This window comes from Lutra lutra, chromosome 2 (genome assembly GCF_902655055.1).
Source record: "Lutra lutra chromosome 2, mLutLut1.2, whole genome shotgun sequence".
Taxonomy (NCBI): Eukaryota; Metazoa; Chordata; class Mammalia; order Carnivora; family Mustelidae; genus Lutra; species Lutra lutra.
This window is the reverse complement of record NC_062279.1, coordinates 201,670,615-201,696,514: the sequence shown is the minus strand read 5'-3', so window position 1 is coordinate 201,696,514 and position 25,900 is coordinate 201,670,615. Positions and strand designations below refer to the sequence as shown.

Below are 25,900 nucleotides of genomic sequence, written 5' to 3'. Positions count from 1 at the left end.
AATAAAAATTTGTTTTTTCCTCACAAAAATATGGGACTCTTGCTGCAGATTAAAAAAAAACAGACAATCAACATCAGATTCTCCTTGCATTTTAAAGCTTCCCAAGGCTAATCCCATGCTAAATCATTATACAATCAGGTATAAGAACTTAAGAAGAATAAAATCACCAACATTATCAGAGTGTCTCTACTGCCTTCATACGTACTGAAATCAACCTCTATGTTAAGTCCAGAAGTTTTCTTCAATTTTTACCCGGGTAGTCTTTATTCAAATAAAAGTTATTTGTGGAAGCCCAGAGAAATCAATAAAAGTTAACTCTTAGTTAATTGTGGGAATGGGACCCCTGGAACTCCACTGCTGAGATGAACACACACACACACACACACACACACACACACACACACACAGCCCCCCAGGTGATAGATGGCTTGCACTCCTAAGAGCTCCTAGCACCCTGTAGGACATGGTTAGAAGTCAATTAATGTAGTCCTTCTTCCTGCCCTCAAACAGACCACACTTAAATCCTCTGGAGACTGGAATCTATTTAAGTTTGTTTATAAAAATTGTTCCCAGTGTAACGTATCCTCGTTTCTTTGGCAACTCGTGACTTTGGATTTAAGAAGTGCCTTGAAAATGCCTTTTAAATTTAAAAGATTTAAATCCATCTTCATGGGAAATTTTCCCATAAGCTTAACCTCAAGACCCTCATATTTAATCTTGTTCATTGGCTCTGAACCTAGTAATAGTGGAGTAAGTCATATTTCTCTATATCTGTCCCTCCCGACTGTATTTATTTCATAGTTCCTCAATAAATTTCTAATTTGTAATGATAACAAATGTTGGGGTAAGGGGGACGCTTCTGATAAAGGTAAGGTAGAAGAAAGGCTTCTGAGAAACTATCATAATAATGAGAAATGTTCTGCATGAAATAAGGGATGGTAGCACTATATCTTGAGGCAAAGTCCAAGGAAGATATTGAAATATAAAACATGGACTCATATGATGGAGGGCAGAGAACAGAGAAAAGAAAGAGGAGACATTTTCCTTACACTGACACCAAATTAGTCACTCTGGTCTCCTATAATCCTAGACAGGTTGGTAGACTGCTATCATATCACCCATCTTAAGACTTTGGAATAAACATTACCAGTCAATTTCTCCATATCCCTGTGACATGCTTTTCAACACTTTTTTTTAATTTTAGATACTCTCTTGACATAACAATTTGCCAATATTCTCTTAAAATGTATTGTCTCTCATCTCTTCCAAAATCCCAGTGCAATAATGGTAAAAATATTATTTTAAATAAGGAAGAAATTGGGGCCTTGCGTGGCTCAGTGGGTTAAAGCCTCTGCCTTCAGCTTGGTTCATGATACCAGAGTCCAGGGATTGAGCCCAGCATTGGGCTCTCTGCTCAGCAGGGAGCCTGCTTCCTCCTCTCTCTCTCTCTGCCTACCTCTCTGCCTACTTGTGATCTCTATCTGTCAAATAAATAAATAAAATCTTTAAAAAATAAAAAAGAAGAAGAAATCTTTATCAATGCTAAAAAGAAAAAAAAAGCAACAAGATATAATGATGAACGGCTATGGAAAAAAAAAAGTCATCATTATGATATTGACCAATATTTCAAAGTACAAAAATAGGAGCTCAGGATGATAAAAGGATGATATGTCACAGCAGTAAAAGAACAGAAAGTCATTGACTTCTGAATTGGTTTTAGTTCTTGTCTGCTGTCCAGCCTGTTTTTTAAACTTCTTAAAGATTCCTGTAGCCACCACTACCTTTCAATAAGCTAATCTTTACTTAGCCAGAATTCAATCCTATTATTATACCCAAAGAACCCCCATTGACATATCAGCAAAAATATTGTGCAAATATATAGACAAAATAATGTTTTAAAATGCAAGGACCCAGAAAGTTTATCTCCCAGGTGTTCATTCTGAAATAATCCATACATATGCACATATGTGTTAGGAATGTAGTCCAGCAAAACAAAATAGTCCAAGAAAAAACATAAAATAGTATTTTAGAAATAGTCCAATTTACCCAGGACTACACTAAAATGAGACCCCATGTGGACAGACATGAATCAGTCCTAGAAATAATTAGGTCCAATTGAAAAATTAAGTCAGAGGACTTTTTGAAATATACTTTTAAGAAGACAGAATAGTCTGTTACAAAAACTCTATTCTTAAGAACCTGAAACATTTCAGTGGTGTCATGAAAGTATGTGCTTTATTTGCCAACATAGAAAAAGAAAGACAATTAACAACTCTCAAAAACAGAAGGATATACTAGGGAATTGTAGTCCAAATGTGCAAAACTAATAAAAGTGGCATGATTTTCTGCAGCTTATGTAAGAAAAGAGATTTGTTTAATCTCTACACCTTTTAACAGGGTAAGTGATTCCATTGGTCCATCCATTCACGGTACTAATGTAAATAGTGTTCCAACTAAACACACAATTAAATATAGAATTTAATGGTTTCCAGTTTTTAGCATCCACTTATGAACAAAGCATATGAACCTTATATTTAATATGCAGATAAATAAACCCAGACAATGTAGACATAATAGTATATATAGCTTTCGGAGGGGGAGACAAACCATGTGGACTCTGAGAAACAAACTGAGGGTTTTGCAGGGGAGGTGGGCGGGGGGTTGGGTGAGCCTGGTGGTGGGTATTATGGAGGGCACATATTGCATGGAGCACTGGGTGTGGTGCATAAACAATGAATTTTGGAACATTGGAAAAAAACAAAAAACAAAATAAAATGAAATTTAAAAAAAAGCTGGCAGGAAGTCAAAGGAAGTTTAGACATGGTAACTAGTTTTGGAGAATTACTAGATGCTGACTGGTATTAAAGGGCCAAGAAATAAAATATAACTAATAAAAGAATTAAAAATACTTTTAAATAAATTAAGAAAACATCTAGAGATAGGCTTCTGGAAGTTAGCCTAAGTACACTTAATTCATTATGTGATGTTAATATTTTAAGAAACTACTGCAGCATTGATGGTAATCTCTGGAACTAAAAGTGAAAACTTAAACTGGTTACCTTTTGGGAATGGGAAATGCACCCTGGTCTTCTGCTTGAACTTTTACTGTGTTCATGCATTACCTACGCAATGACCTGATCCACATAAGTTTGGGTTATCACGTTGGTTCATCTGATCCTTGTTTTCTCTTCAGAAACACATCCAAGATTGTGGTAGCTCTGATACTAGACCCATCAAGCTGGTAGGTACAGATGACTTAACCAGCAGATCTTTCCACATGAACCTGGGTTAAGTCACATCTAACAGTAGAACCTTGCCTTTTTTCCATTGTTAAATTTCATATATTATTTTCAAAACATTGTTTCAACTTGCCCACATTTCTGCTTATTCATGTTTACTTTCTTCTATATTATATTCTGTTGGTTGATAGAGAAATATCTTGGGTTATAATTATTGTTCCCCACTGACCTGGCAGAGAGAATTTCTCTGAGTTGAATTTTCTCTTTGAACCTGCTGATGTCTATAATTTGTTTCATGAAATGTGAGATGCCTTTTCTCTGGATGATCCAAATTCACCCTGTATAGCTGAGTTTCTTTTCTTTTTTTTTTTTTTTCCTTTTATATATTTCAGTTGTACTCTTGCCAACATTCCAACATTGACTTCGGTCCACCCTTTTTCTCCTCAGAATTTGGCTTGCTTCTTAAAATGTCTTCCATCTTGTCTAAAAAGGTTTTATCCTCCCAATGGCTATAGCTAGAAAGACAGTCTTCAATCCTACCTACTTTCTCTTTTAACAGGCAGAACAGGTTCCCATAATCGACTCTTAAAATCTCAAAAGAAAACAAAGAACATGCCTGCAGGTCCTTGGAGCACTTAGTCTTTTCTAGCTAACTTGGAACAAACACGGACTGCCCGTTGGCTGAGTCTCTTCACTTCTGGGGTCTTGGTTCCATGGGGCTTCCTAGAGTAGCTAGGTTTTATTCCTTTGCACTAGAGTCAACCTAGACTCCTTTCATAAAAGTAGAAGTACAAAGACACCAATTCCTGGCGATAAAATTCTTAAGTAGTTTGATCATCTATCCCCACATTTTTTTGCTAAGCCTGTTCATATTCTATAAGGCTATTTTTAAAAAAATATTCCAGTCGTAGCTTTATATTTACTATCCCCCAATTCTTTCCCTTTCGTTCATAAATGTTATTTCCAATTGTTTCATTACTTCCCCTCCTGTCCTTGGTTCCAGCTTCTCACTGAGAGTTGGGCATATGAAAATATGGGGAGGGGATGGGGAACAGTGTATGATTAACCACTTGCACCTTAGTGAAGTAATTCTTTTTTTTTTAAAGATTTTATTTATTTATTTGACAGAGAGTGATCACAAGATCACAAGAGATCACAAGATCACAAGAGAGGCAGGCAGAGAGAGGAGGAAGCAGGCTCCCCGCTGAGCAGAGAGCCCAATGCAGAGCTGGATCCCAGGACTCTGGGATCATGACGGAAGGCAGAGGCTTTAACCCACTGAGCCACCCAGGTGCCCCAGCAAAATAATTCTTAAAGGGGTTCCCAAATCAGCAGCGTCAGCAGCCCCTGGGAACTTGTTGGAAATGTAATTTATCAGACCCCACCCCAGAACTACTGAATCAGACACCTTGTGGGAGGAAAACGCTGATTTTGTTCTAGCAAGCTCTGGAATTGATTTGATGCACACTAACATTTCAGAATCACTGCCTTGGAATAATCAGACAAGGATAAGCTTGACAAAACGTTAGAGATAAGGCATAATTACAGATAATAAGCATTTTTATCTGAAGAAGTAATTCTGGCCAACTTTAATTAACATGATATATTCTTCAGATAGCTTCTATTTTCTCCTTTAATTTGGGGGAGAGATCCTAAAAGAAAGTAGAGAGGGGAGGGGAGGGAAAAGAAAAATAGTTGGGCTTTTAAAACATTAAGTTAGATCACTATTAGGCGAAAGGCCTGGGAAAAGCCCACAGAACTCTCCCTATCATGCTATTCTCCAATAATAGTTTGAGCAAGTCGTATTCTTACGCAGAAGCGAAAATCCGTCAAGAAAACTCCCTTGGGAATTCGCAGACACAGGCCCTTCTTCAGAGTGTTGATCTGTGTGGCTGTGGGGTTGTTACTCGGGGGGGAAACATGTTCTCTGAATGCTCTACAAAAAGCAAAAAGACTTTAAAATAAATAAATAGACTCTAGCGTAGGTGATTTCTCTGACTTTGTTATTAGCGAGTCTGGGAGTCAGTACAGTTTCTCTGTGAACAGCCTGATAGTCAATATTTGGGACTTTGCAGTTCATACAGTCTCTGTCACAACTAATCAGTCTGCAATTGTTTAATTCAGCCATTGTGGACAGAAAGCAGCCACAGAGAATATGTAAATAGATGGGCAGGACCATGTGTCAGACAACCTCATTTATATAAACAGGAAGTGGAGTCGATTAGCCTGAGGGTTGTAGTTTGCCTGCCCTTGACTAGACCGTAGACATTTGATTTTTAACATAAATACATGTACAGTTTAGCTGAATAGGTGGAAAAGAGCCACTGAAGGTAATTAAGGATTCATAAAAATTGTTACCTGTGAAAACATTTCCCTGGGCCACTGCTAAACTTAACCCTGGTCCTAATGGTCCCAGCCCATTTGCACTATAAAGGCTGCTTTATTTTTTACACCTACACTCTGCATTCCTCTGCTCAGATACTATAATCTACTCTACCTGAGTTTCTGCTCTCACATCACGTCCCTGGGACAGCAGTTTGTCCTGGGTCCCCTCCATGAATTTTCATGAATTTTCTGTGCCGCATCCTACCATGATATTCTTAGAAATTTAAGTCCTACGACTTAGAATGAAAGTCATTTACTTGTTAACTATATGCAATTAGATGAATTCCAGAAAACAGTCTGCTCGTAGTCCGTTTGGTGGGTGTGCACACAGACTCTTTTCTGTCGTTGTTTCTTCCTCTCTATTCTTCAACCTCTCCGATAATGATCTTCTGGCCACTGAGAAAATGAAACCCTTTCCACTGGCTCCTTAGTGAAGCCCCAAACTACATTTGGTGACTATTCCTGACTGTGCCCCCAGAAATTTCTAGAACAAAACTACAGTTTGCCCAGACAGGTTTTTAAACTGTTATTTCTTTAAAATTTCATGACATTCCAAGGACACCCTTTCTCTGCAATTATCCAAATCTTCAGTCCATCCTCCCTCCTCGCACCCCCAATCCTAAATATCTCCACTCCATCTGGTGTCATGACTGGTACTCGACTCTATCCCTGTCTAAACCGCTAGTTTTCTCAATCACATATCTTAAAGCCGAATATAATGGATTCCACCAATCCATCTGGACTGCGATTTTCTCTGCATTCACCCACAATTAGGACGGAGAAAGGTTTTTTGTTTTGTTTAGTTCTGTTTTTTTAACTTCAGTACATCCTAGCACACTGAGAGAACAGACAAACAGATACCTCTTCTCGGAAACACATTTCACTTGTCTCTGCTGGGCAGCACTTCTCCACCACGTGGGCAAAACTGTCCATCATGGATCGGAACTGCATCTCTGCTGCGTGTGGCTTCTGCTTCACGAGGTTGCTGAGGAGCCTGAATCAGAAAGGAGTGGCAAAAACACAAGTACACACTGAGTTCTAGAAGGCTAGCTTGCACACCAGCCTTACTGATTTAAATCTGGGACCACCCATGCATCTTCGTCACCCGCACTCAGACGCTTAGAAGCCCTGAAAATGCAGTGATGTGTTCACAGAGGTCATACCGCCCATCCCCATCTTCGTGTTTTACCCAACATGCTTTTCTTCCAGGACATCTCTTTTACATAATTCATACATTAAATTTAATTATTTTTATATAATTATTACTAGGGTAGAGATTTTTGTTTTCTATTTTCATGGCATTGGTTGGTAAATAGATGATAGAGTAAGTTAAATCGTTTTTCCTGTATTTTGTTAGGAACATTTATGCTGAACAACCAGCTTCCAAATAAATATTGTAAGTATGACACACCTGAAAGCTGAGGGTCTTTCATGCATTATTAATGATAAACCAATAAACTAACTTCGAACTATCATGGCTTGACAATATCTCTGACGTCCTTCATCGAAGAGTTCCCCCCACAACGGTAGTTTCAACCACTTTGAATATTCAAAAGTGTAACCTGGTTTCTGTCTCTCTACTTAATAAAATAGTATTCCAAATCTTCCAGTGTTATCTGCTCCCTTTCTCTCTCTTTTTCATTGTTTTAGACCAAGACAGATTTAACCAAAGAGAAAATAAGTCATGAGGGGTCGGGGAAATGTACATTAATTGGTATTTTACTGTTCAACCAAAAACCCTTGCTTATTCTTCATTTTCAAATTCATTGATAATACCCAGTGGCCTTATTTGTGCCTTGAATGGGTATAAAAGAAAATATCTCAAAACTCGAAGCAGCTATTTCTATGACAATTTAAACCAGGGGTCTAGTAAACAATTGCAGATAGTAATTATTTTAGGCTTAGAAGTATAATGTTATAAATATATCACAAGACAGAAAACTCCAAACTCCCATTTGCCTGGGGTGGGCTGCCCGCGTGACAGGTGGCAGACACAGTTTGTGTCCAACTGCCGTCAGCTGAAGACGATGGAGAGGCGGGACCAGCCAGGGAGAGAGGAGGTACGCACTGTGGTCGGTTTCACTCTCTGCCCCAGACACGCCCTCCTCTTCTCCCAGCTGTCTCAATGTGGCCAGCTAGCCCCAGCTACTCCCTGAGTCATTTGACTCCTGGACTAAGAGGCCACCGCCTTTTGCTGCCCAATAGTGACGAACAGCAACATCGCCAGCATATAGGGGGCACCAGCTCAGGCACGGTGCAACTGCGAGCATGGTCACCTGAAGGAAGGTAGGCACTGGGAGCAAAGTGGGACACATGGATCGAGCAAACTTGAACCTTTGCAGGTGTCAAGCTTAGCCCAATCAAATAGTGCCCTCGGGACCTACAGCCGCGAGGTTGTAGCCGCGCCCACAGGCCCATAGCCTGCTCTCATTAAACAAGAGAACAAGACTTCCAGCTTAACGGTAGCCCACGGGACACGCTTCTTCGAAATTGCCATTTCAATTCCACCCTCTCCCACTGCCCCCAACCCTCACACCCTCAGCCTGCCTTGCAGATACACAAAGCTAAAACAACAGCAGAACTAAAAATACTAGGAAAGCACATGCTAATGATTTATTTCATTTTATTTTTTAAGATTGTATTTATTTGTCAGAGAGAGAGGGCACAAGAGGGAGCAGCAGGGCCAAGGGAGCAGCAAGGAGCCCGATGTGGGATTCAGTCCCAGGACCCTGGGATCATGATCTGATTTGAAGGCAGATGCTTAGCCATCTGAGCCACCCAGGCGCCCCACTGATGATTTCTTTTCAGAAACTACCTCAAAAGGAGGCTAGTTTGAAGAACACATCATCGTTGCCCCTCAGCTACCAGACAGAGCTGAAAGAAGCTAAGAGATTTTAACTACCTCCATGTTTGCCTCCTAAGTCCTAGGAATCTAGCAGGAAAAATCAGATACGGGAACAAAGATTTATGTACAAAAATGCTCATTGTCACAATGTATGTTGGTTGGAAATAGAAAACAATTTTCATGTCCAGCAATAAGAAATGGTTAAATTCATTACGGAACCCAGATGGTGGAATATTATAGAGCCACTAAAATGTGGTTTTAAAGAATAATTAGTGACCAAAATGCATACAATTATAATTTTTAAAAGCTATACAAAACAATAGTGGCAACAGCCAACATCTTTTGAGTGTACAGATATCTACTATGATCGAGACAGTGTGCTGAGAATTTATATTATCCCATGTAATACTGTCACTTACCTTTTTAATAAGGCTGTATGTCATCTCCACTTTGCATTAGTATCCGTGATTTCAGACCTCCTGGGAATATTACAGTTTGGGGCATATACAGCAAACCAGTGAGGTCAGCCTCCCTCCCAGAAGGCAAGAGGATTGGGAACCACTTGGGAGAACTCCTCCTGAGACCAGAAGTCACCCTCACAGACCTCCATCCAGTAAGAAAGCTTGATCAGTGGAAGATGGGAATGATTTCATGGTTCCCCAACTGGGCCTTCGTTGGTCTCATTTCTGAGTTACACGGGATCCGCACTTTGAAAAAGTGCCGTAAGGGAACTTTCCTTGAAGTCCTGCCGACTATGGGGACACACCCAGCACTGCCCTGGGACCTGCCACAAGTGGATAATCCTGCGGGTCAGGGGGAAGGGGTGATCGTTTTTTCACAACAAAACAGAAAGCAGCTTTGTCATTTCAAGGGATGCATCCTGTAGCTGAGCAGGAGACAGCAGCAGCTGGAGAGCAGGACTGTTCCCAGGGGCCCAGGAGTGGTGCCAGGGAGAGCATGTCTGGAGAATTCCTGGGGGTGAAGGGAGTTTCTTAAGCTCTCCCCTCAGGATTCTAGGGATAATTGCTGGAGCCAAAATTTTGTATAAGCAGCTAGTTGCAAGATTGTGCAAAACTTGTATTATTAAATATTAGACACAGACTAATGGGCAAAGGGCAATTGTGGGAGCGTGTGCTTGTATGTATATGTGACATATATTCTTATACTACATGTATGTTTATACTGGGCAGCTCTGCAGTGTTGGAATAAAAGTATTGTGATTTTCTTCTCTCTTCTGTATTTTCTAAATTTTTTGCAATGATTATGCATTACTTTAATAGTAACAGAAATCAATATTTTAAAAAGAAATAGAATAATATAAACATTATTTTTTCTCTCCTACTGTTCTGTAGTTAGTCTTCTAATTAGACCTAAACTTGATCCCACTTGAAAGAAAATGCTGTACTTGTTTTTAAGTGTGTCTACGTAATTTAAGTCTGTATGGTTAGATATATCCTCAAACCAGTTTCCACTACCTTTGAATAATCACTATCAGTTTTTAGGAAATTACTTAGTAAAAGTGAGAAATACAGACTATTTCCCATTGGAATTTGATGGAATTTGTCTTAGAATGTATTTTCCTACAAAAACAATATTAATCATGATGCTGAAATTCACTGACCCATCCATGAGAGCATAGGCTTGCAGAAGTCCCAGGTAATAGAAACTACCAGTCATGGGTACCTACACTGTGGGAATACCCCATCTCCAAACATGCAGTTAGGGCTTCTCTGGTCTGGCTTAGGGCATTCAGCATGGAAATGGCAGGAGCTGGTGTAGGAAGGAGACAGAGTTTACTACTGGTTCATGCAAAATCTGGACTCCTCTTTCCTTCTGATGTCATAAAAAGGGCACAAACCTTGAAGTCAAACTAACTTTGGTTCAACTAGGTAGTGTATGGTGAGCGAGGTACTTAACCTCTGACTTTAATCTATAAAAAGAAAATTTGAACACTTACATTGCAAGGCATTTGTAAGGGCCCAAAAATAACGCATTAAAGGGCTGAGTATAGTAAGTGGCTTACTTCAGGCAGTAAATAATGGCAAAGATAATAGTAATGATCAATAACTGTAATAATAATAGCACATCTTGCTTCCATTTCAAATTATCAGTTGCTTCCAACCATGGTCTCCTCTTCCCTGATTCTCACAATAAATAGTACATTGTCATGGCTCCTCTCCTGTTCATTCATTTATTCCATTCAGAAAAAGACTGATGAGCATCTTTACAATTTCCCTGAGGATCCGAGCCATAGATCCAATAGTAATAGAGAAACTTAATGAGAGAGCCAGGAAAGCTCCCTTGTCTATGCCCTCCTCTTCTCTCACTTATAAGCTGTGGGGTCCAAGTGCTGTCATGGTTCGGCCCCTCCCAAACCCTCTAGTCTCACCCCAAAAGTTTATTTTCCTTCTCTCACTTATGCTTTGGTCACACTGGACCACTCTGCTTTCCGCTTTCCCCCGCTGGGCGGGCTGGTTTCCAAATGCACTTCCTCAGAGGGACCAGTAGGGGGAAGACCAGCAAGGCTGCTGGGTTTCCAGAACACCAGCCAGCAGCTGCTTATTTGAAACCAGGACAAACATCCAAATTGTACTGGAATAAGGATGGGTGAAGAATTTCCCTTTATGAGAAGACAGAAGTTCTGGGAATGAGATTCAGAGCAGGGGTATCAGGAGGTCATGTTATCCCTCCTTGGAACTCCAGATGTAAAGGCAGTCATTTCTACACCTGAGGATTCTCTCTGTGCCTCTTAGAAGCTTGACTCCCTCCCCCTAAAAACTGTGGAACACTTGTGATCTGCTTGCAGTTGATTTACCTCCCCTGCCCATTTCCTCCTTCTCCCACCCTGATCTCTCTACTTACCAACCTGATGGCTGTTATTCAAAAATAGATCCCTTAATTCATTCCCTTAATAGTTCCCTTAATTTTTCAGCTTGGAATTTTTAACTTACCTTTTTAAATCTTAAATCCTATTTTTAATTCAGTACCATCAATTTTTTTTCAGTTTTTCACTTCTATGATATTAATATTTTATTGTCATTAAATGTGCCCACTATTTCATTTAAAGTACATTCTGGTCTTTATATACTCTCTCAAATCTTCACACTTCAATTCAATATTTTTAATTGGATTTTAAATTTTTTTACGTTGAGCTTCTGTTTCCTTTCGATTGTTTCTATCTTATTACATAATCTCAACTTCTACCTTCTCTTCTACCTTGCTCAATTTTTACTTTCCCCTCCAGAAGCCCCTTCACTGTTTTTTTGTTGTTGTTGTTGTTGTTTGCTTGTTCTAACATTTATGCTGTGATAGGCAGCCCGAATTATAAAGGGATGAAAGCCGTAGAGAGCCCTTGCCACTATCCCAGGAAGTAAGAGGGCTTTTTTCCAATTTGACTCTTGATTCCCAATACACATTCTCCCAGAATAGTCCAGAAATCTCTACATTAAGTGTTTCTATGCTACTGTTTTCTCCATACAGAGAACACAGCGAATTCACTAGAACAGGGATGATTCCTAATATTTCATACTTTTTATTATCTAGCCCTTATCTAAGAGCTCAGTGTTTTCTTTTATTTTATTCTATTTACTTATTTCACTTTATTTTATTTTTTGAGAGGGAGAGAGAGAAAGTGCAGGTGTGCATAGGAGGGGAGGAGCAGAGGAAGAGGGAGAGAGCAGGAGACAGGGAATCTTAAGCAGGCTCCACACCCAGCACAGAGCCCGACTGGGGACTTGAACTCATAATCCTGAAATCATGACTTGAGCTGAAACACTTAACCAACTGAGCCATCCAGGCACCCCAAGAACTCAGTGTTTTAAAAACCAGTATTATAACCCCTTGATTAGGGTGCACTAAAAGCTATGTGCTTTGAGCCAGATAGCTTGGTGAATTTTTCAACTCAACAACATATTTACCTGTTGCTTGATCTCATAACAATCTTCTTGCCCCTTACAATTAAAATGGCATGTAATGTTATCTGCCTCATATATTTGTGGTAAGGATTTGGTGAGATGCCATACATAACGCAGTGCCTATCTATGCCCGGAGAGCTTCCTCAAGAGAAGGCAAGCATGCACGCTAGGAGTGACAGAGACCTCGTGCTCCTACGTTCTCAAGTCCAGCCTGAGCAAACAAAAGAATGGCTAACTGAACATTACAGTGGTCTTCAGGTGTTGACTGGAAGTGTTAAAGTCTAGTTTGAGATTGGCTCACCTTGGCAACTGCAGAAAGGATTCCAAGGGTCAGCTGGCTTAAGAATTACAAGTGGTGTGATTAAACAGAGCCACACCAGCTTGTGCTTGCTGCTTGCGAGTATGTGTGCAATCCAGAGACAACAAAAATTTTGCCTCACTTGACAAGATGATATTTCTGGACTCATATTTAGACCTTGCAAGTGCCTGTGTTAGAGTAAATCAATGAATTGGAAATACAGTAAGCTACCACTTCTAATGATCTTGGGGGAGAAGGAGCAATGAGGACGAGGGCTCCCTTGCTTGCTCCTGAGGACAAGAACAGGGGCACTAGAAGGGAACTGCCGCCCCACCGTCAGGGGGCTGGAGTGCTGCTAATTCAGGGAAACCAGAATTTCACCCTTTGGCTTTTCCTAGAATGGTCATCTTTGGTCATTGCCAAATGGGGCCTTTGACAGCACACTTACCAGAAGCAGAATTTTATTCTAGGGAGAAATGTCTGGGCCATGGGGGTATCTTGGCTCCCGGCTCAGGAGTAGAAGGCGGGCAAAGAGATGGATGATTGATACCGCTAAGAAGGCAATTCTTTGTCTACAGCAGCAAACAAGGAGTCTCTTTTCTAAGAGCTGACAGTAAGTGTTCCATTCAATCCGCCTAAGCAAGAGTGGGGAGAACTGAGGAAAATGCCAACCACCTATGAGATCTTAATCAGCTTATGCTCTCGGAGGCAAAGGGCGAGTCGGCTGCTCTGAAGTCATGTGCACTGAAGCGTACTTCCAAAGCCAAAGCCATGACCCTCAGTCACCTTAGCAGCAGTCCAGTCAGAAATCTGAGTCTCCCAGGTCACCCCTCGTCATGCTGAGGTTTCTACATCCCTAATCTGATACATGTCCTGCTTTCCTGGTCCTCTGTCTCCTTTGTCACTTGAGGCTTTCTCAAGAAAATGTCCTTCTCTCCACAGCTTCTCTTTGGAACTTCTCAGTCTTGCCCTATACAAAAACATGAGGCTCCCCAGAGGACACTGCTTCCCCCAAGACCACTCAAGAGAAGGCTATTTTTGCTTGAACTCCATCTACCTTAGTATCTAGGTCTCTTTTACTTTCAACATATCTCTTCTTCATGCTTTTTGAAAAGCAGTTGCTCCTCTGAAGTACACATTATCAAGCTCTAATATCCCTCATCCCTACTTATTCCTGCCCCATATAGAAAATCTGGTCATTCTCCCTCATTTTTGATGACTTGAGACCCAGCATACCACCTCGCTTTCCACCATTATCTTGACATTTATCATTTTCCATAGTTTCAACAACTGCATTAATGATCCACAGGTAGCAGATCGATTACCAAAATAGACCAGTATTTCTCTGTATTCATGTCCTTTGCAATGTGATGTTCCAACTCTTCCTATCAATGAAGTCTATTGGAAATGAAGTCTATGGAAATGAAGTCTATTTCCATACCCTATTTTCATCTGGGTTGACCCTATGACCTACCTTATAGAAGCAGTGATATTGTGTGGTTCCAAACCTGGGCCTCATGAGGGCCTCCATACATCTACCTTCTCCCAGCTACCACAGCAGAAGCCTGGGTTAACCTGCCAGAGGATGGAAGGCCACATGCAGCAGAGACAAGCCATCCTAGTCAAGGCCAGCCTCAGCCAGCCAGCTCCCAGCTAACTTAGCAGCTGACCATACGCTCTTGAGCAAGCTCAGCAGAGAATGGCTGGGGCTGGCCCAGATCAACAGACTCATCCAGTCAACCCACAGGCTCCATTGCTGACTTCATCCAGAAGCCCTTTTTACATAGAACACATGTTGCATATGTATATACATATACATCTAAATATACATTTATAGACATCGTATTCTACTGGCAATATTTCTGACCAATAGTCTAAAGTATTAGAAACAGCAACCAAATCAGAATAACACTTTGCAAAGTAATAACTTCTATTCATAAAATTTTCTAAGTTATAAATGTTTTCATAGTTTTCATATGCATTACATATGTATATCTCACACACACAGCCACACACATACACACCCACACACACACAAATACTCCAAATTTCCCTTGTTAGGAAAAATACATTAATGTACTTCTCTGTCAATATTTTCTGATCAGTAGGCTTCAGTCTCACTAACTGAGTTCATTGGGGTAACAACCACGATAGCCATACTGCAAAACCGCAGAATATTTTCAGTTCTAACCGACCTCCAGTGTAACACTGAGCAGATCCATTTATTCTGCAGTATTTTACCTGAGCCCACTTTACTGTTCTCTATACCTGCTCCCTTGCAGGCAGAACAAAGTAAAGAGCAAATTAAACAAGGATTCTTACTTGTGTTTTTCAGTTTGGAACTCCTCCTGAGCTTTGCACAAGTTCTCTTTAAGGCTGATGACTTGGTCACAGGATAAAGGTGGAGAAGTCCCATCGACTCGCAGATCATCAAAGCACAGCTTCCTGAAGGCATAGGAGTCATCACAGCAGTGGCCTACACCAGCATTGATAGGCTCTGCCTCATGTCTTCTGCATAAATCTCCAAGAATTAGTTTTGCCTTTCCCAGAAGAGAATTAAAATAAGAGCCATAAGGTTTTGGTTTTATATATATATATATATATATATATATATATATATATATATATACACACACACACACACATATATATAAATATATATATACACATATATACATATATATATATATATATATACATATATACAAATATATATAATTTTTTTTTTAACTCCATAGAAAATAAGACTCATAAATATTCTCAAATTCTGGCTTCTGCTAGTTTGGTCTGGATTTCACTGTTTGGGAAAAAGCAGGAGTGTCAGATGCAGCCTGGTTCCCAGACTTGTCCTCCCTCTTCCCCCCATTCTCAAGTTGAGTTCACTTGTACTGCACCTCCAGGTTCCTTCCCATTCCAGATTGTAGACTAGTGTTGACTTAAGGTAGGAGTTTCTTATGCACTTTTAAATTAAAATCAAGCCTCAAGTCAACAGCACTACAACTTTGACTCAGATGTATAACTGATGAGTGGAGCTCTTACTTAAGAAATTCAAGTCCAATTTGTTTCTATTTTTATAACTGGGCAACTGTAACGACCACAGAACTTGGCATATGGTAGATGCTCTATGAATATTTATTGAATGAATAACCGATGATGAGAGAAATTCTTGGATCCTATTTCAGTTACCTCCTTCATTTCCTTGTCCTCTTCTAGAACTGTCACTTTGCCTTGCTCCTTGTGTGTCTGATTCTTATCCTGATGTTGTCTGCATGCCTGCCTATATGCCTTTCCAAGTATGACTCCCCAAACTCCCCAATTTGGGAGTTTGGGACTCCCCAAACTCCCAATCATTTATGTATTTGGGAATGAAGTAATTGAAGCCAGTAAGCATCAACATTTCATGTATGAGTTTTTCTATTTTAAATGTAACCAAAGAGATCACCTAAAAAAAAGGCTTTAGAAACAATGTAAGTCTAATTGAAAGAGTTTCCCAAGGAAGACATTACTAGATAATAAAAACTTATAATAAAATAAAAGTTAGGGTTAGATAATAAATTTTTTTAAATCTGCAATCAAAAAAATTGTATTTTATCAGAAGAAGGACCAATTTAGCATAAACAAGATGTTCTGTCAAGAACAGAGGTTAGAAAAGCTGTCACCAAATAAGAATTCCATAGTGTTAAACTAATGTCACTTGAGAGAGACCTAAAGAGTACATCTTGGAGACTTGAGCATATAGGTCCCTAGAGGGATGTTCTTCCTTGTGAGGAAGACATAATTTCTCATTCCACAGGATAGCCTGGAAGAAATATCCCTTAAGACCATCCCTTCCCTTCTTCTGATTCTATTTATACAACTACCCATATTTTCATTCAACTTCCTAAGTATTTTGATTCAAGAAAAAGTGTAGTCCATTTATTAGGACCAATTATTGGAAAGACATTTCTCATTGTAAATGAACACACAGGTGGTATTCTGTCTAATAAATTTAGAACTTGTGAGTTTGATATGAGATAATAAAAAATATAAATATTTGATCTTTGACCCCAGTTCCTGGCAAAGTTCTTCTGAAACCCTTGTAAATTCTTAAGTGATAAGAGAACTAGGAGCATCTTTTGTTCTAATAAGGAGACTCTAGGTGGACTTCTGGATGGGGGCTGGTTCCCGGAAAGACCAAGCCATGATTAGGAGGTTGAAATTTCAGCCCCACCCCACCACCCATTCTCCAGAGAGGGGAGATGGGCTGGGAATGAGTTAATAATTGATCATGTATACATAAGGAAACTTTTCAAAATCCCAATAGTATGGGGTTTGGAGAGCTCCCAGGTGAGTAAACCCATCCACATACAAAGAGGGTAACTCATCCCAGTTCCACAGGAACAGAAGCTTCTGAACTCAGGACACTCCCAGACTTTACCTTATGTATCTCTTCATTTGGAAGTTCACCTATTTCCTTTATCACATGTTTTACCTATCTGGTAAACTTAAGTAAGTGTTCCTCTGTGTTCTGTGAGCTGTTCTAACAAATTAATCAAACCTGAGGAGGAGATCCTGGGAACCTTAGATTTATAGCTGGTCAGTCAGAATCACAGGGGACAACCTGGACTTGCAATTGTTATCTGAAGTGGGATGGGAGCAGTCTTGTAGGACTGGTCCCTTAACCTGTGGGATCTGATGCTATCTCCAGATAGACACTATCAGAATGAGTTAAGTTATAGGACATCCATCTGGCATCACAAGAAATTGCTTCTTGTATGGAAAAACATCTAGTGTCAGAGGTATGGTGACTGTTGTCTTTTTTTCCTACACATTTGATTAGGATGACTTAGTCTAAAATCAGCATTATCTTTGAAGTTGTTGACAAAGTCATTTTTGTTGGCTTGAAAATCCAAGAGTTAGACCCTGGAGTATGATCCAGGTAAATAAAGACTTGTTGAATCTGACATCACCACCCTTAGGGAAGTAACAGTCTTACCTCTGCTGCTAATCAAGACAATTGGCATGAGCTGGCCTAAAAGAAGTTTTTCTGGGGACAGAAATATTAAGCTCCATTGACAGTTCATAGTTGTGTACATGAACCTGAGATTGATTGCTGGAGGCTGGAGATTAGGACCATGAAGAGGCAAACATGAAGTCAAGATGGACTTACCGAGTCCTCCATGCAGGCAAATCGTTGCTCATCTCTTAGTGGGCAACATTTGGTGGCAGCGGCTGCCATGTTCTTTGTGAACATAACCAACTCTTGAGCAGATAGTTGTGGGGCTTTCTTAGTATAAAGGATTATGAGCCTGAAAGAATAATTTCCTCTTACTCCTGGCAATGACCACGTTCCTCAAATGAAGAATTCTAGAGTTTCCTCAATATTTGACAATCTCTAGCTTAGGCTGAACAAAACATTAAACGGGATTTAATTCCTATTAGTCCTTGTTCCAGTGGCCCAATAACTTACTCAATACACCTAGAATTCTTTTCACACCTTCCTCACAAATTACTCCATGCTGATCCTTTGTGGGGTGCGGTGGTGGGTGCTTAGCAAGGAAACTATAAGAGCTACACTATAAGAGCTAACAAAATCAGACTTAGTAAACAGCTTCTGAAATAAATGTATACACAGGCCATTACAGCTTCTGTTGATTGCCTACACGTATAGGAATAGGGGGACAGCAATAATCAGCAAACAGGCCCCAATATCATGGGGCTCACACCCTAATGAGTGAGATAGTGGGTATACTTAATGTAGTGACAGGAATTCAGAGTGCTGTAGGTGCACAGAGAATGGCATCTAATCCTATCCCAGGGAGGTCAGGCACACCTCCTAAAGGAAATGGTATGTGGGCTGTGAGCTAACAATAACAAAAAAACAAGCCAGGTGAAGGGGAGTGAAAGTGGGAGGGGAGCCATTGCATGTGATTGTAGGTTTGTTTCGTGGAGTTTTTTTGGCGGGGGGAGGGTATTGGGGATTGGAGACAGAAAGAGGAAGAAAGCTTAGTTAGAGAATCAGATTCGCTTTGTTTTTAGGATAATTATGGTTGCCATATAAAGAATGAATGAAGGTGGCAAGAAGCAACATGACGTAAGAAGAAATTGAAGGCTATTCCAGAAGTCCAGGCAAGAGACAGTGATAGCCTCAACTAGGAGAATGGTGGTGGCAATAGAGGGATATGAGGGAGATTTTAAGGAGAAAGACTACTGGATTTGAAGACAACAAAAAATTAGAATCAATCATTGCTTTTATATTATAATGGAGTTGGGGAAAGAACTTAGCTGTAACATCCAATGAGCAGGCAACCTAATCCAGCGAGCGGGTCTAGTATGTGACTCATGGACCAGCAATTATCAGCAGCCTTGGGTACTTGTTAGAAATGCAAATTTTCAGGCCTCATCTCAGACTTAGGGAATGAGAAACTCTGCGGATGACGCTGTGTTTTAATGAGTCCTCCAAGTAATTTTGATATACTATACCCTAAATTTTGAGAACCATGATCTAATCTTTAAACTAGACATTAGCAAATGAACACAATATAGAAATAATAAGCCAAATATTCTTTTTGAAAAAATATTTTTTTTCTGGATCCATTATTTTGTACAGTAATTTAATTTAATTTAATTAATTTATTTATTTATTGCTTTAAAATATCACTTTAATTCCTGCACAATTTTTGTGTTAGTTCGGATAGATGAGATTTTGTAACAATAACAAAAAAAGCAACTTTGTTGCATGGCTTCAAAACACAATGGCTTATTTCTTGTTCAATCCATATGCCCAGTGCAATTTGGCATGGTGGTTCTGTTTATCTGGAACCAAGACAGATAGATCAGCTACCATCTCAAATGTATCTGACTGTTGTGTCTGAAGGAAAAGAGAAAATAGGAAAGCATGCATTGGTTGTTAAAGCTTCTGCCCCCAAAGTTTTCACATTTTATTAGCCAAGTCAAGTCACATGGCATGACATCCATATAAAATATTTTGCAGATCCTCCAATGAAGAAAGAGATTGAGTCGATTTCTCTACCCCTTGACTCAACTTGGCCATATGACTTACTTTGTCTAATGGGACAGTAGCAAATGTGATGTAAGTAGAGGCTTAAAACTGGACATCCATTTCAAGCTGAATTTATGGGACACTATATCAAACTGATTTTTTCCTCAACGCTCTACTTCTAAATAGACAGTAAGACACTAAAGAGCCTAAAAATTGACTTTTGGATTTTCATATAGTGATCTTTGAAATACCAGTCTCCTTGCACACAAGAGGTTTATGTGTTCTCTCTGGCAGACAGCTATATTCATCTCTACCTTCCCTGGCAAAAAAAAAAAAAAAAAAAAAAAAAAAACTAAAACTAAATTAACTATATGACCTAACTTGACTCTGACAAAGGGACCCGACAACTGCAGGCAAAGCTCCAAACTAAATATCCAGGTGGAGGGGAGAAGATCCCGAAGAGACTGCAGGAAGGCAGCCAGGGTCTGCTTGGTTCACTAGCTTCTGATCATTGGCCAGAATTGGGAAACTGGCCTGGAAAGTCATGTAGAAACACCTAAGGCCATGTGGACATCTGTATTATCAAGACAAAGATAGCTAGGTTAATTCTGTTTTTTCTCTTGCCCTCTGAGATTTCAAGGTTGGATGTACACTCTTAGCAGCTCTCAGCATCAGGAGTTAACACAAACTCACTAACAAGTATGAATCTGGACAATTGGAAGCCTACCTGTCATGGAAGTCAGCCTCTCCCAATTTCTCATGCAAATCACAGTGATGTTTTACATGCTCATGGCTTTCACGAACCACTCTTTGGAACATATCTTGCTGGAAAATAAAGATAATCAATGTTATCACTGTAACAATATATCTTGAGGTAAGATTGCAAAGCCCTGATAATTTAATGTAACCGTTTTCCTAAACCCAGGGCTTTATTTACTTAGTGAGCTTGCAAATCTTGAAAAACATGTTCTGGTAAAACAGGAATGGCCATGCACTTTGTGGAGAAAAGAAGTGGTACAACAAGACTGATACTTAGTTTCTGGTGATATAAACTCATTTGTGGGTTGATACGGTGTATTTTATAAGCATAAGGCAAATCATTCATCAAGCCAAAGAGATCTTTAAAGGTAGTTTACAGATCTAAGTTTGATTGGTCAGAGTGTGTTGGTTATATTTAATAATACAGCCTTTTTACATAAGCAGCACAGATACATAGATAAGATATTGGCATAGAAATATAGATATGTATTAAGTCACGGTTTAATAAAAACATGTAGCAGCCTTTAATATAGTAAAGTACTCCACAAATACACATTGAAGTGAAGCAAATGGAATTCTCAGGGCTAACTGCTAGTTCAAAGAGTTCTTCAACTGTGTACATAAAATTCCAGTGGGAAAATACAAGTGACCTTTCAGGCTTAGTTTTTCAGTAGGAAGACAGGTTATCATCTTAACTAATCTGACCCAGTGTACTTGATCTTACCGAGCAGTGTTTGTTACAGTGAAAATCTTACCAGATTTGCAAACTGTTTGCCTAGATTTAGCCCTTAGCCTTGTCCTTACTGTCTGTGTGAAGTTGGGCAAGTTTTTTAAACCTTAACTGAATACTCTCACCTATAAGATGCAGTTAATAATTCTGGCATGGCCTATGTTACTGTGCTGGTGTGACAATCAAATAGGACGCTGGTTGTAAAGCTGCTTTGTGAACTCAAAACATCCATGCTCCTGTAAGATGCTATTATCATGATGATTATTGTGGGGGTCTAGTGGGGATGCTGCAAAGGGGTGCTCAGCCACAGGGGAACAAATTACCTTCACTGCTCCTACTTTCTGGGAACAGAAAGGTGATAGATGTATGTGCTTGAGCCCAGACAGGACTGGGCTCTACCTGTACCACTACCTCACCCTCTGTAAATGTGTAAGCCTTCTAAGAAGCCAGAACCACCTGGTTCCTGGTAATCCATGGATAAGTGATCATCGGGTCAGGGATATAAGGTCACCTGCTTTTTCCATGTCACATGCACCAACAGCTGCTTCCTGTGAACAGTATGACTTCTGGCCTGAGACCGGGCGGGACAGTTTCCAGGACTGCTGAGTGGAAATAGTCAACCTTCTCATACCCTAATATGCTGTGCTTGCCTGCCATTTGCTTCGGTGCCTAGTGGACACTCATTAAAAGAGAAGATTGCACAGAGAAGGTTTCATGAAGCATTGAATCTGTAAGACAGTGACTCACATAGAAAGCTGCTGCGGTGTGATGATGTGGCCTTCAGTTTAGATGAAAATCATATTTGTTGTGCAGCATGGTGATTAGCAAGAAGATGCACAATCATTTTATATAAAATATGGCACTACCAACATCTCTGGAATTTTTCCTATGTTGGTAATCACTTACGAGTAACAAGTTAAAAAATAAAAAGGCATTTACCCCACGGCTATAGCATTCCAGAGGATTTTCTAATTTACAGCAATTTGCCAATAAATTTTGATAGACCGTATCCACTCTTAAAATCACAGGAACTGCCAATTCTGAGTGTCTTCTTGAATATTCATAAAGAAACCTGTATCCACCCATATGAAACATATTAGAAAGTTAACAGTAAAATTCAGAAGTCATGAATTTTCTTTCAGAACCCACTTACGACTATGAAATTTATTCAATATTTTCACTGATTTTTAGACATTTGGAAACTTGGGGAGGATGACAGGGAAGTTTAATTGACTACATTTTGAGGTAAGGAAATAGAATCAATAAAATTACTTGATTTTTCCAAAGTCTCACAGGAGTGGGGTCAGATTCAGAACTTGAAACTAAGACAATCTGATTAGCTGATAGTTTCTGGTTCAGGGTCACTAACTTACTTTTATGAGAAATTAATTTCCAGTGTTTGGATGAGAGCACATTTTTCTCAATCACCTTGGAGGCTAGATTTTATAAGTATTGGAATTTTTTTTGATAGAAAGTGCTAGCTAGGTCTTAAATCATCATCTTCCCCTCTTTTCCAGCTAAACTTTGAAGCTTGAGTGGTTCAAGCATAATGTACACATTCTTCTGGGTCATAAAAAAGAGAATTTGGACCCTCGAATGTTTACAAAGGAATCACAGAGTAGCAGGAGGCACCTTCCAAGTGATCTTATCCAACCCCTCAGTTAGTAGCTGGAACACAAGAGCCTAAGGAAATTAAGTGGCTTGACCTACATTCCAAAGTTTATGCATGACAAAGCTAGTCTTTTGAACTCTGGTCTCCCAACTAATAGCTTAATGTGATTTCCACCCGGAAGTTGTGCCTATCAACTTTTCCAGTACCAAATGCAAGTTGAGGAATGAGTGGGTTCAGGCAGTCACATTTACTTTCATAAGCCATATCAAATGTAATTTCAGAATATAGCTCAAGTTATTCTACAAAGAGCTTTGGAGAAAACTCAAATTCTTTTGCTTTGCTGGAGTTTAATTGCTCCAAATAAGGCTTCACAAAGTGACTTTGGAAATACTTCAATCACACAGCAATATTGTTTTAATATTGCATATTGAAATCAGTTTGTCTTGCACAAATTAATATGAATTTTGGAATGGACACCTGAGATGTTAATATTCCATCAATCTAATCTTTAAGTGCTACACCACGGCTTTCATAATAGGTATTAAATTAATTAGAATAGAAGCGCTCACCAGGTCTACCAATCTGAAGCCCTCCTTAGGGATGAATACCTTGGAGCAAAGTTTGCAAACACTTGATCTCTCACTGTGTTTTTAAAAATTCTGTATTAGTTGTCAACACTTAAAAATCAAGCAGCTTCCAGCTTCTTTCAAAATGCAGTAGAGCCGGGCATGTGGGTGGCTCAGTTGGTTAAGCAACTGCCTTAAGCTCAGGTCATGATCCTGGAGTCCCAGGATCGAGTCCCACATCGGGCTCCCAGCTCTAAGGGGAGTCTGCTTCACCCTCTGACCTCCCCTTTCATGCTCTCTCTTACTGTCTCTCTCTCAAATAAATAAATAAAATCTTAAAAAAAAAATGCAGTAGACCCTACGACCCAGCAATTGCACTACTAAGTATTTACTCCAAGCATACAAACATAGTTACCCGAAGGGGAACCTGCACCCCAATGTTTACAGCATCAATGTCCACAATAGCCAAACTGTGGAAAGAGCCCAGCTGTCCATCAACAGATGAATGGATATATATGTGATACACACACACACACACACGCACACACAGTCGAATACTACTTGCCATTTGCAACAACATGGATGGAATTAGCGGGTATTATTCTAAGCGAAATAAGTCAATCAGAGAAAGACAATTATCATATGATCTCATTCCTATGTGGAATTTAAGAAAAATAAAACAGAGGATCATAGGAAAAGGGAAAGAAAAATAATCTCTAAGATGAAATCAGAAAGGGAGACAAACCATAAGAGACTCTTAATCATAGAAAACACACTTGAGGGTAGCTGGAGGGGAGGGGAATGGGGGGATGGGTTAGTTGGGTGAGGGACTTTAAGGAGGACACATGATGTGATGAGCACTGGGTGTTATAGAAGACTGATGAATCACTGACCTCTACCTCTGAAACTAATAGTACATTTATATGTTAATTAATTGAATTTAAATTTAAAAAATAAAATAAAATAAAAACGCAGTAGACCCAACCAGCCCAAGCCTGCATTCCCATATGCTAACCAGTGGCTGGGGCAGTGTAAGTAGGTTCGACTCCACCAAGCATCTCCTCCTGAACAATCTGAGTCACCATTTATGTTTATGGGCTAGCCTCTGTCATCATTCAAGTCTACAACCCTTCCCCCAAATCCATAAATATTGTATTCCATTGTGAAGATTTTACAAAAATCTGTATTACTCTTGCAGGAAATCATCTGGCTCGTGGGAGAATTGTTCACACACAGATCGGTCTTCTGTAAATCTGCTGAGTGGCAAGGATGCAAGATGAGGCTTCTGCTCGTTTTCTGAGCTGATCACGCACTCCCCTCGGAATGGCGCCGGCTGTGCACAGCACGGACTGATTTTGCTGGAGAGGCTCAGCTGTTTGGAGCAGGTATAGTTCATAAGCTGGCTCTACGAAACATCAAAAAGAGTTTGGTGTTTGATGACCTCATTCTGCACTTGTTTATTTTTATTGTTATTACCAGAAAACCAGAGAAAAACTTGACATCTTCTATCGCTTTATCTTTGGGAAACTGAGTGAGAGACCAAAAAGTCATGTATCTAGTGACTCGCTCTAATAAAGAAGGCTTCTCTATTTGACCTCACTCAAGGGTCACAAGCTCCTTTCTCATCTCTTAAGGAACTGAAGGGGAGACAGACTATAGTATTGTTTCCATGGTTAGCCCCACAAGATATAATGCAGAGTTTTATTGTCCTGCTATTGTTGTTACTGTTTTAGGATTCCAGTGTGGAAAACATTTTTTCTCTGCTATTTACCACATATATTGCTATAATATTACTATTATGCTTACATATTTAACATATTTACTTATACACACATACACAAATAATTACATGTGTGTGAAAAACTTAATTTCTATACTTAAGAAACTCACAATCTAATTGGAGAAGAAAATAATTAACTATTGCAATGCAGTATAACAGAAGTTGTAGGAAAAGTTGTAGGAGAAGTGCATATGTGATACTTTGAAAGAAAAAAGATTGGCAATCCAGGGTGGCTGGAGGTCAGAGTGAAGATGTTAAACAATTTAGTCCTGAAGGACAAATAAAAGTTACTTGGAAACTAATGAAGAAGAACATTCCAAAATTATTCATCTTTATATATAAGAAAATCCTGGAAGTGAGATTAAATGATGTATTTGAGGAAATGGTATATAGGATATTTGGGGATTACTGAGAAACTGTAGTTGAGAAATGATGGATGGGGCTTACTCTGGAAAACAGTGTGGAGCTTCTTCAGAAAGTTAAAAATAGCACCACCCTACCATCCGGCAAGTGCACTTCTATGTATTTTTTTACCCAAAGAATACAAATATACTAACTCGAAGGGGCTCATGCACCCCAACATTCACAGTAGCATTATTTACTACAGCTGAACTGTGGAAGCAGCCCAGTGTCCACTGACTGATGAATGGCTAAAGAGAGGTGGTATATATGCAACGGAATATTACTCAGTCATCAAAAGAATGAAATCTTGTCATTTGTAACAACATGGATGGAACTAGAGGGTATTATGCTAAAAGAAATTAGTCAGTCAGAGAAAGACAAGTACCAC

General features: G+C 39.6%; 1 protein-coding gene across 2 annotated transcripts in view; it reads right to left on the bottom strand.

Moving 5' to 3' along the window:
• Positions 1-25,900, bottom strand: part of LOC125094402 (alpha-fetoprotein-like) — a 44,839-nt gene that overhangs the window by 488 nt on the left and 18,451 nt on the right. For both annotated transcript variants that reach the window (XM_047719986.1, XM_047719987.1), the window contains 6 exons: positions 24,521-24,735; positions 22,092-22,224; positions 20,391-20,488; positions 17,831-17,969; positions 15,004-15,221; positions 6,486-6,618 (listed from right to left, as the gene is read on the bottom strand). In XM_047719986.1, the coding sequence (XP_047575942.1) occupies positions 6,486-6,618; positions 15,004-15,221; positions 17,831-17,969; positions 20,391-20,488; positions 22,092-22,224; positions 24,521-24,735 (936 nt within the window). The remainder of the gene's footprint in view (positions 1-6,485; positions 6,619-15,003; positions 15,222-17,830; positions 17,970-20,390; positions 20,489-22,091; positions 22,225-24,520; positions 24,736-25,900) is intronic.